General features: G+C 48.4%; 1 protein-coding gene across 1 annotated transcript in view; it reads right to left on the minus strand.

Annotated features, from left to right (window-relative positions):
• The window catches only part of LOC124006088 (regulating synaptic membrane exocytosis protein 2-like), a 324465-nt gene that overhangs the window by 269879 nt on the left and 41793 nt on the right, over positions 1–12793 (minus strand). Inside the window, 2 exon segments of the mRNA XM_046315851.1 lie at positions 6632–6751; positions 7379–7411. Coding sequence (XP_046171807.1) covers positions 6632–6751; positions 7379–7411 — 153 coding nt within the window.

Raw genomic sequence — 12793 nt, forward strand, 5'->3', positions numbered from 1 at the left:
GGAGAGGGGGAAGGAGAGAAATAGAGGAGAGGGGGAGGAGAGAAATAGAGGAGAGGGGGAGGAGAGAAATAGAGAAGAGGGGGAGGAGAGAGGAGAGGGGGAGAAGAGAAATAGGGAGAGGGGGAGGAGAGAGGAGAGAAATAGAGGAGGGGGAGAAATAGAGGAGAGGGGGAAGGAGAGAAATAGAGGAGAGGGGAGGAGAGAAATAGAGGAGGGGGGAGAGAAATAGAGGAGAGGGGAGAGAAATAGAGGAGGGGGAAATAGAGGGGAGGGGGAAGGAGAAAAATAGAGGAGAGGGGAGGAGAGAAATAGAGGAAGGGGGAGAAATAGAGGAGAGGGGGAAGGAGAGAAATAGAGGAGAGGGGGGAGGAGAGAAATAGAGGAGAGGGGGAAGGAGAGAAATAGAGGAGGGGGGGGGGGAGAAATAGAGGAGAGGGGGAGGAGAGAAATAGAGGAGAGGGGGAGGAGAGAAATAGAGGAGAGGGGGAAGGAGAGAAATAGAGGAGAGGGGGAGGAGAGAGAAAAATAGAGGAGAGGGGGAGGAGAGAAATAGAGGAGAGGGGGAGGAGAGAAATAGAGGAGAGGGGGAAGGAGAGAAATAGAGGAGAGGGGGAGGAGAGAAATAGAGGAGAGGGGGGAGAAATAGAGGAGAGGGGGAAGGAGAGAAATAGAGGAGAGGGGAGGAGAGAAATAGAGGAGGGGGAGAGAAATAGAGGAGAGGGGGAAGGAGAGAAATAGAGGAGAGGGAGGAGAGAAATAGAGGAGGGGGAGAGAAATAGAGGAGAGGGGGAAGGAGAGAAATAGAGGAGAGGGGAGGAGAGAAATAGAGGAGGGGAGAGAAATAGAGGAGAGGGGGAAGGAGAGAAATAGAGGAGAGGGGGAGGAGAGAGGAGAGGGGGAGGAGAGAAATAGAGGAGAGGGGGAAGGAGAGAAATAGAGGAGAGGGGGAGGAGAGAAATAGAGGAGAGGGGGAGGAGAGAAATAGAGGAGAGGGGGGGGATAGAGGAGAGGGGGAAGGAGAGAAATAGAGGAGGGGAGAGAAATAGAGGAGAGGGGGAAGGAGAGAAATAGAGGAGAGGGGAGGAGAGAAATAGAGGAGGGGGAGGAGAGAAATAGTGGAGGGGGGAGAGAAATAGAGGAGAGGGGGAAGGAGAGAAATTGAGGAGAGGGGGAGGAGAGAGGAGAGGGGGAGGAGAGAGGAGAGGGGGAGGAGAGAAATAGAGGAGAGGGGGAGGAGAGAGGAGAGGGGGAGGAGAGAAATAGAGGAGAGGGGAGGAGAGAAATAGAGGAGAGGGGGAGGAGAGAGGAGAGGGGAGGAGAAAAATAGAGGAGAGGGGGAGGAGAGAGGAGAGGGGGAGGAGAGAAATAGAGGAGAGGGGGAGGAGAGAAATAGAGGAGAGGGGGAGGAGAGAGGAGAGGGGGAGGAGAGAAATAGAGGAGAGGGGGAGGAGAGAGGAGAGGGGGAGGAGAGAAATAGATGAGAGGGGGAGGAGAGAGGAGAGGGAGGAGAGAAATAGAGGAGAGGGGGAGGAGAGAGGAGAGGGGGAGCAGAGAAATAGAGGAGAGGGGGAGTAGAGAGGAGGGGGGAGGAGAGAAATAGAGGAGAGGGGAGGAGAGAGGAGAGGGGAGGAGAGAGGAGAGGGGGAGAGAGAAATAGAGGAGAGGGGAGGAGAGAGGAGAGGGGGAGGAGAGAAATAGAGGAGAGGGGGAGGAGAGAAATAGAGGAGAGGGGGAGGAGAGGGGAGGGGAGGAGAGAAATAGAGGAGAGAGGAGAGGGGGGGAGAGAAATAGAGGAGAGAGGGGAGGAGAGAAATAGAGGAGAGGGGAAGAGAAATAGAGAGAATAGAGAAATAGAGGGAGGGGAGGAGAGAAATAGAGGAGGGGGAGAGAAATAGAGGAGAGGGGGAAGGAGAGAAATAGAGGAGAGGGGGAGGAGAGAGAAAAATATAGGAGGGGGAGGAGAGAAATAGAGGAGAGGGGGAGGAGAGAAATAGAGTAGAGGGGGAAGGAGAGAAATAGAGGAGAGGGGGGATAGAGGAGAGGGGGATAGAGGAGAGGGGGAAGGAGAGAAATAGAGGAGAGGGGAGGAGAGAAATAGAGGAGGGGGAGAGAAATAGAGGAGAGGGGGAAGGAGAGAAATAGAGGAGAGGGGAGGAGAGAAATAGAGGAGAGGGGGAGGAGAGAAATAGAGGAGAGGGGGAGGAGAGAAATAGAGGAGAGGGGGAGGAGAGAAATAGAGGAGAGGGGGAAGGAGAGAAATAGAGGAGAGGGGGAGGAGAGAGAAAAATAGAGGAGAGGGGGAGGAGAGAAATAGAGGAGAGGGGGAGGAGAGAAATAGAGCAGAGGGGGAAGGAGAGAAATAGAGGAGAGGGGGGGAGAAATAGAGGAGAGGGGGAAGGAGAGAAATAGAGGAGAGGGGAGGAGAGAAATAGAGGAGGGGAGAGAAATAGAGGAGAGGGGGAGGAGAGAAATAGAGGAGAGGGGAGGAGAGAAATAGAAGAGGGGGGAGAGAAATAGAGGAGAGGGGGAAGGAGAGAAATAGAGGAGAGGGGGAGAGAAATAGAGGAGGGGGAGAGAAATAGAGGAGAGGGGGAAGGAGAGAAATAGAGGAGAGGGGGAGGAGAGAGGAGAGGGGGAGGAGAGAAATAGAGGAGAGGGGGAGGAGAGAGGAGAGGGGGAGGAGAGAAATAGAGGAGAGGGGGAGGAGAGAGGAGAGGGGGAGGAGAGAAATAGAGGAGAGGGGGAGGAGAGAGGAGAGGGGGAGGAGAGAAATAGAGGAGAGGGGGAGGAGAGAGGAGAGGGGAGGAGAGAAATAGAGGAGGGGGAGGAGAGAAAATAGAGGAGAGGGGGTAGGAGAGAAATAGAGGAGAGGGGGAGGAGAGAAATAGAGGAGAGGGGGAGAGAAATAGAGGAGAGGTGGAGGAGAGAAATAGAGGAGAGGGAGAGGGGGGAGGAGAGAAATAGAGGAGAGGAGAGAGGGGGAGGAGAGAAATAGAGGAGAGGGGGAGGAGAGAAATAGAGGAGAGGGGGAGGAGAGAAATAGAGGAGAGAGGGGAGGAGAGAAATAGAGGAGAGGGGGAAGGAGAGAAATAGAGGAGAGGGGGAGGAGAGAGGAGAGGGGGAGGAGAGAAATAGAGGAGAGGGGGAGGAGAGAGGAGAGGGGGAGGAGAGAAATAGAGGAGAGGGGGAGGAGAGAGGAGAGGGGGAGGAGAGAAATAAAGGAGAGGGGGAGGAGAGAGAGAGAGGGGGGAGGAGAGAAATAGAGGAGAGGGGGAGGAGAGAGGAGAGGGGGAGAGAAATAGAGGAGGGGGAGGAGAGAAATAGAGGAGAGGGGGTAGGAGAGAAATAGAGGAGAGGGGGAGGAGAGAAATAGAGGAGAGGGGGAGAGAAATAGAGGAGAGGGGGAGGAGAGAAATAGAGGAGAGGGGGAGGAGAGAAATAGAGGAGAGGAGAGAGGGGGAGGAGAGAAATAGAGGAGAGGGGAGGAGAGAAATAGAGGAGAGGGGGAGGAGAGAAATAGAGGAGAGGGGAGAGAGAAATAGAGGAGAGGGGGGGAGAAATAGAGAAGGGGGTGGAGAAATAGAGGAGAGGGTGAGGAGAGAAATAGAGGAGAGGGGGAGGAGAGAAATAGAGGACAGGGGGAGGAGAGAAATAGAGGAGAGGGGGAGGAGAGAAATAGAGGAGAGGGGGAGGAGAGAAATAGAGGAGAGGGAGGAGGAGAGAAATAGAGGACAGGGGGAGGGGAGAAATAGAGGAGAGGGGGAGGAGAGAAATAGAGGAGAGGGGGAAGGAGAGAAATAGAGGAGAGGGGGAGGAGAGAAATAGAGGAGAGGGGAGGAGAGAAATAGAGGAGAGGGGAGGGAGAGAAAACAGATAGAGGAGAGAAATAGAGGAGAGGGGGAGGAGAGAAATAGAGGAGAGGGAGGAGGAGAGAAATAGAGGAGAGGGGGGGAGAAATAGAGGGAGAGGGAGGAGAGAAATAGAGGAGGGGGAGGAGAGAAATAGAGGAGGGGGAGGAGAGAAATAGAGGAGGGGGAGGAGAGAAATAGAGGAGGGGGAGGAGAGAAATAGAGGAGAGGGGGAGGAGAGAAATAGAGGAGAGGGGGAGGAGAGAAATACAGGAGAGGGGGAGGAGAGAAATACAGGAGAGGGGGAGGAGAGAAATAGAGGAGAGGGGGAGGAGAGAAATAGAGGAGGGGGAGGAGAGAAATAGAGGAGGGGGAGGAGAGAAATAGAGGAGAGGGGGAGGAGAGAAATAGAGGAGAGGGGGTAGGAGAGAAATAGAGGAGAGGGGGAGGAGAGAAATAGAGGAGAGGGGGAGAGAAATAGAGGAGAGGGGTAGGAGAGAAATAGAGGAGAGGGGGAGGAGAGAAATAGAGGAGAGGGGGAGAGAAATAGAGGAGAGGGGGTAGGAGAGAAATAGAGGAGAGGGGGAGGAGAGAAATAGAGGAGAGGGGGGGGAAATAGAGGAGGGGGTAGGAGAGAAATAGAGGAGAGGGGGAGGAGAGAAATAGAGGAGAGGGGGGGAGAAATAGAGGAGAGGGGGGAGGAGAGAAATAGAGGAGAGGGGAGAGGGGGGAGGAGAGAGGGGTATTGAGAAGTTTAGGCAGCTGGTGGATGGCTGCCATTCCTCATCCGTCTCCCTCTCGGTCAAACCTGGTCAAACGCGCATGGCACAGCTGACATGTAATCATATGCTGTTCATTGTACCAGCTCTGGCTGTCTATCTGACCCTTCTTACCTCTGAAACATAAGCCCTGCCCTGGTCCCTACTGTATACTGTATGACAGAGTCAATATAGTATCCCTACCAGAACCCAGCCAAGACCAGAAACTCAATACGTGTCTGCCTGTTGGTCTTAAGTATGAACTCAGAAGGTTATCTTATCAAGACAAGCCTTCTAAATGTTTAAAGTTGTGTTCCTTGTGGATGTCTGACTGGGTGACATAACATTGATGTCACGTCTGATGTCATGTTTCTGTGATGTAGCACAGTCACAGTGCACGTCAGATGCATTTATTCAGCCACAATGCAATATCGATATCATCTATTACAGTTGTAAATGTTAATGGCTGTCACTTCATCCAAAAATACATCCTGCATTTTATAGATCCAAATTATTGTGTTCTTCACCATAGTAAAATAATCCTAAAGCATATGGTCATATTCCTGAAGAAAAAGTATGTGTTGCTTCAGCTGTCCAAAATCCTTTGAAAGCAAACTTGACTATCGGCCGTTGGCAGCGTATCCATAGGGTTTCTCCTAAAGTAAATGTAATTAAATTGCCAAAATGATTTAGCATAATTAGGCTAATCCTGTATATACAGAAATGCATACAATCATTACAACACCAAAAAGCTTATTTAAAAAATAATAACTTGTTGATTATTTTCCATCGCATTGCCTGTTGGAAGGATCCTCATTTTGGGCAGAGTACACGGGAAATAACGAATAAATGATCGTTGAGTTGGGAATGTCAGTGAAAGAGAGGCAATATTTCAAAATACAGGAAAATGGCAATTGCTGTAAGGAGAAGCTCTACACTGAAGGCTCTTGACTGTGTCTCATGCGGCCCTTAGACATCTCTGATTGGTGACAAAACTATCTAACTCTCCATTGTCATCTGTCGGGTGAACATCAATAGCAACATGCAGGATCTAACACTGGTACATTCTAATTTATAAGGTAATTTTAGGAAAACTGCCATTTTATCTATCCTCTCTTCTAGCTTGAAATAAAAACACATACAAGCTCAGATCAATTTTGTTTCAGGCTAAGAGTCACAAAAATGTGAACTGAGCATGGAAAAGGTCCTTTCATTTACTCAGCCCCCTTGTCTTGGAATTCCCTCCAAGACAACATAAAACTACAGGACCTGGTGTCCCTGTAGGAGGTCAATGGGCAAATTGATGAACAGGTTGTTGAGATGTAATTGCTTCTAGTTGTCACCCGATGTCAATATTTTGCGTTGCCTTACACACAAACATCACACACGCACACACACAAACATCACGCGCACACACACACACACACACACACACACACACACACACACACACACACACACACACACACACACACACACACACACACACACACACACACACACTGTTTGTTTGCTGTTGAATTTATGCTATTGCCAGTGTCTTCTGTCTGTGTTGTAGGTTTTGGCTTACAACGTTTTTTTGTCATAGCCCAGGAGGCCTTATGCCTCTTACCTCTTGCCAGGCCGTCATTGTAAATAAGAATTTGTTCTTATTGACTTTCCTGGTTAAATAAAGTGTAGTAGAATTGGATGAAAGGTGTTTATAAAAGGACACATATTTCCCAAACAGAAATTGAGTTTTATTATTGGCTATCCAATGTACTCATCACATTATGAATAGTAGACTATCTTACAGAGGTCTGCAAAAGCGATGATGCATGGAATTATTTATTATAAAGGATCATTTTTATGGTGAAAATGAGCTTCCCCAAACTTGAGACTCACGCGCCGCCTATGCTCTTGGCAGTATCTGACAGGTCAGAGGTCAAACATACTGTACAGACCACACTAGTCAGCCATACTGTTTGTTTAGGCATCCTACAGTAACTGTGTGGTTCAGGGGCAGACAGTGCACATCTTACTTACGTCTCAGGCTCAGGCTCAGGCTCAGGCTCAGGCTCAGGCTCCTTCTCATTTTGGGACATTTGCTGCGGTTGCAGAACGTTATTTACCAGCTCAGTGATCCCACTAAAGGGACTAAACCACCTGTTCAAATAAGTAAGCAAACAACGTGACTGTACACCACACCACAGAAAGATGAAGAATCAACACATTGTCTGGGCTGGCTGAGACAAGGGAATCCCCAATTAAAGCACACACACCCAGTAAGGCTTACACAAAGTCAGAGTGGCGGTACTGTACGGAAGCCTAGCAGGGACATTCATGGTGATCACAGCAGACCAAGAAAGAGGGACAGTCAACCACATCCACAACCACAGAGAAAGAGGAGGACAGGAAGTATAAAAGCAGGAAAGAAGTTACAGCCAATGGAAATGGGAATTGCATCGAATAGTCAGCCAATAGTTAGGAAGGTGGTAGTGGAGTAGTAGTATAGTGTTTTCATATTTATCAGATAGTTGCTTTGTTTAGAGGTAGATTTGGACACAATGCAGGACGGAAGGTAGCTGACTAGAAGCATCCAGTTCACACATGGATGAGGAAGTAAGGAGCCTAAAGGTGAAGCTCCCTTACAAGCGAATCAGAATGCAAATGACACACCAGAGCGAGCCAATACCAAGGGAGAAGGGGCGGGACCCGCTGAGACAGGAAGCCACATTGACCAACAGGAAGAAGTGTCAACGCCTAGAGCACTCTGGGTAATGTGTTACTTACTGTGCCGGCTGAGGCTTTTGTTCTTCTTTGACCCTAAAAAGATAAGTGTGGACAGATCAGTGCTCAGTGCTCAGTGCTCAGTGCTCAGTGCTCAGTGCTCAGTGCATACACAACACAAAGACATGGAGAACACACACAAAACAACACTAATAAATACATACATAGACATAAACAATGATGATGATGATTATTATTACTGTATATTGTAATAACTTTAAGGCATATGATCAAGATATCAGTGATGTTGATGATGACAAAAAAACACAACAATAAAAATCATAATGTTTAAAATGACAGTAAAAACATAAACCAGAATGATTCACAGGAAGTAAATAATAAAATATTGTGCTGCCATGATGTTTGTGCTGTCATGTATTGAATTGATTGAATACGACTCTGGAACTCTAGCTGAGGGTCTCACTACTTCCAGACTTCCAAACCATTCACCAATCATTTCTTAACACATTTACAGCAGCAGACACATCTGGTTAGAAAAAGTCCTCTTTGGCACAGAGCCTGTGTGGTGATGCTCCAGGGTCCAGTTATATACAGATATGCCTCTTCCCTGGAAACCAGGGTTTAATCCCTGGATCCACTCTTCCTCATGACACTAGTAACCCACACATCACCCCTCACAATAAAGAGGTCAGGTGAGAAGGTATTGACAAGTCAACAGTGTGACAGGCAGGCTCATGTGCATGGACTGTATACCAAACAGGATGTCTACAGACAGTCTAAGACCAGTCTCACACATAGTCTGTCTGTCGCAACGTCTATACATTTTATATCTTCATATCTGTCTCATTTTCTAGTTTTGACCCTCTCTGGTTCAAACACTATAACCAGAAGCCTCCAGGTTTGACTGTCTTTGACTGAGGTTACACTGCTCTCTAGTGGACAGAAGTGTGGTTTCCTCTGCTAAACGTAAGAGGGGAAGAGATATACACAGAACAGTAAAATGATACATGTCTAATGTAGCTGTTGAGGTGGAGCTGAAGTTGACTTGGTGATCTGACTTTATAGGTTGCACAGCCCACTCCCCAGCCCCAGCCCGATACCCACCCTGCAGCCGAATATCTTATCCCTAGTCGTATACCCAACCCCAGCCCCAGCGCTATACGCCAGCCCCAGTACTATACCCCAGCCCCAGTACTATACCCCAGTCCCAGTATTATACCCCAGCCCCAGTACTATATGCCAGCCCCAGTACTATACGCCAGCCCCAGTACTATACCCCAGCCCCAGTACTATACCCCAGCCCCAGTACTATATGCCAGCTCCAGTACTATACCCCAGCCCCAGTACTATACCCCAGCCCCAGTACTATAACCCAGCCCCAGTACTATACCCCAGCCCCAGTACTATACGCCAGCCCCAGTACTATACCCCAGCCCCAGTACTATACCCCAACCCCAGTACGATACACCAGCCCCAGTAATATACCCCAGCGCTATACACCAGCCCCAGTAGTATACCCCAGCTCCAGTACTATACCACAGCCCCTGTACTATACCCCAGCCCCAGTACTATACCCCAACCCCAGTACTATACCCAAGCCTCAGTACTATACCCCAGCCTCAGTACCATACCCCAGCCCCAGCACTATGCAGCCCCAATACTATACCCCAGCCTCAGCCCCAGCCCTATCTGAGAGCGTGAGAGTGGCTCCTTGAGAGAGAGTGGAGTTGACGGAGCTCCTGCCGCGCAGACAGACAGCAGGACAATTACACAATGGCCTGTCGCTGAGAGTTTAGTGTTTAGGGAAGAACTCCTAGATGTAATGAATGTGGCTCCCTGAAGCAGCCAGCTCCCCACAAGAGGCCAGACTGAGAGACCTAGCTCACCTCACCTACAGACACACCACAACGTTGGGTGGGTCCAAGATGCCACCCTATTCTATATAGGGAATAGTGAGCAATTTGGGACGCACACCAGAACGTGAACCTCTCTAGATTGTGCAGCTCTATGGCATGATGTCAACCCTCTCTAGGTTGTACAGCTCTACGTTATGACATGGGCCAGTCTTACATCATGAAACTGAAGGAGGAAGGGTCTGTGAGCCCTGGGCCAGGCCCACTGTTCACACCACAGGACGTTACCATGACCACCTGCTCCTACTTCACACCTTCTGTAGCTGGACAGGACCAATTCTCTCTGCTGTTTTATTCATACATCTTCACGTGCCTTTCCCAAATGACACCCTATTCCTTATAAAGTTCACTACTTTTGACAAGGGCCCTTAGGGAATAGGATACGTTTTGAGACCCACCCTATATGACCGACTGGGTTCAAACCTAGGTCTCTTCCTGCACATCACAATGCTGTGTTTTACTGTTGAGCCAAAGCCTATACATCAGTTCATGGAACTAACTCAAGTTAAGTAATGCAGGTCTCGCTCACTCTCTTTCTACCTCCCTCCCTCCCTCTTTCTCTTTTCCCCCCATTCTCCTTCTCTCGCTCCCTCCAGCTCTCTCTTACCCTCCCCCTCTTCTTCTTCCCCCCCCCTTTCTCCTTCTCCTTCTCCCTCTACCGCTCAATAACCTGTCTGTTCCTAAGTCAGGTCAGAGTAAGAGAACCACATCGATGTGACATCTATACAACGAGCCCTGAATCATCACATTCTCACCATGCAGCCAGTCAGGAGAACAAGCGCTGTATCCCAAATGGAACCCTATTCCCTATATAGTGCACTATGTTTGACCAGGGCCCACAGGCTGCCAAGACCCTTCTAATTCTTTCTGATGGGCTGAATAAATAGAAGCACAGTCTGCCTATCCTCTCTGTCAGTCACAGGCTGACGTGATGTAGCTAGAAGAGATACATTAGTCATGAGACATAGAACCATAGTCTACCTATCATCTCTGTCAGTCACAGGCTGACGTGACATAGCTAGAAGAGATACATTACACAGTCATGAGACATAGAACCACAGTCTGCCTATCCTCTCTGTCAGTCACAGGCTGACGTGGCGTAGCTAGAAGAGATACATTACACAGTCATGAGACATGGAACCACAGTCTGCCTATCCTCTCTGTCAGTCACAGGCTGACGTGGCGTAGCTAGAAGAGATACATTACACAGTCATGAGACATGGAACCACAGGCTGCCTATCCTCTCTGTCAGTCACAGGCTGACGTGACGTAGCTAGAAGAGATACATTACACAGTCATGAGACATGGAACCACAGTCTGCCTATCCTCTCTGTCAGTCACAGGCTGACGTGGCATAGCTAGAAGAGATACATTACACAGTGTGCAGTAGAGTGAAGGAGTGTGTGATCACTTGCTGACATCCAAGCGTTAAGGACACAACAAAAATATCTAGTAGTCTATAGAAATAGACTATTTGTAACATTTTGGTCTGAACACATTTTTTTATTTTTTTATTTAACTTGGCAAGTCAGTTATGAACAAATTCTTATTTTCAATGGTGGCCTAGGAACAGTGGTTTAACTGCCTTGTTCGGGGGATTTGAACTTGCAACCTTTTGGTTATTAGTCCAACACTCTAACCACTAGGCTACGCTGCCGCCCCAATTTGGGTTATAACTGAGAAAACAAACACACTGTTGATGCAAGGTTTCAGGAGTAAATACCTATTTGACATATTTTTTCACTGACGTTACATGTGACAGTAATAACTTCCTTTGAGATGATCGTTGTGTTATGGTTGGCACGGATACATGACGCAGAGTACATGGTGTCCATCTGTCAGTTGCATCCATCCCTACCTACATTTCACACAACAGACAGCATGACAACACATACACGGATGGAAGCCTTGATGGCATCATGTAACAGGGGCGTCAGGTAGCCTAGCTGTTAAGAGTGTATCCGAAAGCTTTCCCTGTTTGAATACCTGAGCTAACCAATTGAAACATCTGGCGATGTGCCCTTGAGCAAGGCACTTAATCCTAATTGCTCATGTAAGTGGTTCTGGATAAGACGGTCGGCTAAATGAATCAAATGTAACAGAGATAGTTACACTGTTAAGAGAAACCTAAACAACTCATCCACACTCCAACTCTTACGTTTCCCTGTGGGATTTCAGAGAAGACACGTTGAGAGGAGAAAACCCTTTACTTCATACGTTACATTATACTGAGCAGACACAGCTTTCTCTGTTACATTGCACTGAGCTTCTCCACACTGACTCCACCCAGGGAATAAATGCTTCCCAATTACTCTGCCTGCCTCCTTCCCTCCCTCCCATCCACCTCTCTCCCTCCCTTGCCTCCCTACACCTCCCTCGTATGCCCCTCCAGTGCCTCCCTTCATTCCCCTGCCTAAATATGTCTGGGCGGTCCAAAACCAGTCAATCTAGCATGTGTTCATTCTAAGAAGCCCAGTCTTCCTTTCAGAAGTCGGTGCGGAGTGGAGCAGAGGGTGGCGTAGCAGAGAGGACTGTGGGATACGATCAGATACAGTGGTCCTAAGGGCCAGCATGACTTTTCCCTTCATCAACAGTGTAGTAGTAACTGGAACACGCTCAACATGGCTTCCAACTGGACATGTTCACAACAGTCTCATGCTACGTCCCAAAGAGCACCCTATTCCCTATGGGCCCTGGTCAAAATCAGTGCCTATACTAGGGTATAGGGTGCCATTTGAGATGCTGTTTCTGTATAGTAGTGTCATGACCAGCCCTAACCACTCAGTCCGTCTAAGTCTTCCCAAGGCTTCCAAATAACTGGATGAAGGGATCATCCTGAGGCTCAGTAGGAAGATACCACATACAGACAATTAACACTTAATGCTTATGACTGCCAGGAGCACAAGTCAATGTATATATACAGTATATTAAACCACTCAGCAATACACAACTATAAGCTTGTAGTAGTGTGTAGAGTACAGTAATCAAATCATTTTTAGCAGTTGCAGTTTTTAAACCGATGCAGATCTGGTAACAGATCTGTTTGTGCTCTTGCCATTTGTCATTGTCAAGCCTGATAGAAACAGACTGGCATTGGGGCTACAGTGAGTACTGTGACCAGGGCAGAACCACCTCTCTCTACCTGCATGAGTCTGACAGGAACAGGAAGAAGAAGAGCTGTTCTAAAAATGGCAGCTCATTTAAAGACATGCAGCAGATTAAGTCCAGAGACACCTGTTCATTACACCTTTCTTCTTGTGTGTGTGTGTGTGTGTGTGTGTGTGTGTGTGTGTGTGTGTGTGTGTGTGTGTGTGTGTGTGTGTGTGTGTGTGTGTGTGTGTGTGTGTGTGTGTGTGTGTGTGTGTGTGTGTGTGTGTGTGTGTGTGTGTGTGTGTGTGTGTGTGTGTGTGTGTGTGTGTGTGTGTGTGTGTGTGCTGCTACTTAACACTTTTCTCACTCCAAGAGGATTATGGGTAGGGGATGAGAGAGAGAAAGAGAGAGAGAGAGTGAGCTGATAACTTCCTTTTGCACTCTGGGGGTGAAT

This window comes from Oncorhynchus gorbuscha, linkage group LG19 (assembly GCF_021184085.1).
Source record: "Oncorhynchus gorbuscha isolate QuinsamMale2020 ecotype Even-year linkage group LG19, OgorEven_v1.0, whole genome shotgun sequence".
In the NCBI taxonomy this organism is placed as follows: Eukaryota; Metazoa; Chordata; class Actinopteri; order Salmoniformes; family Salmonidae; genus Oncorhynchus; species Oncorhynchus gorbuscha.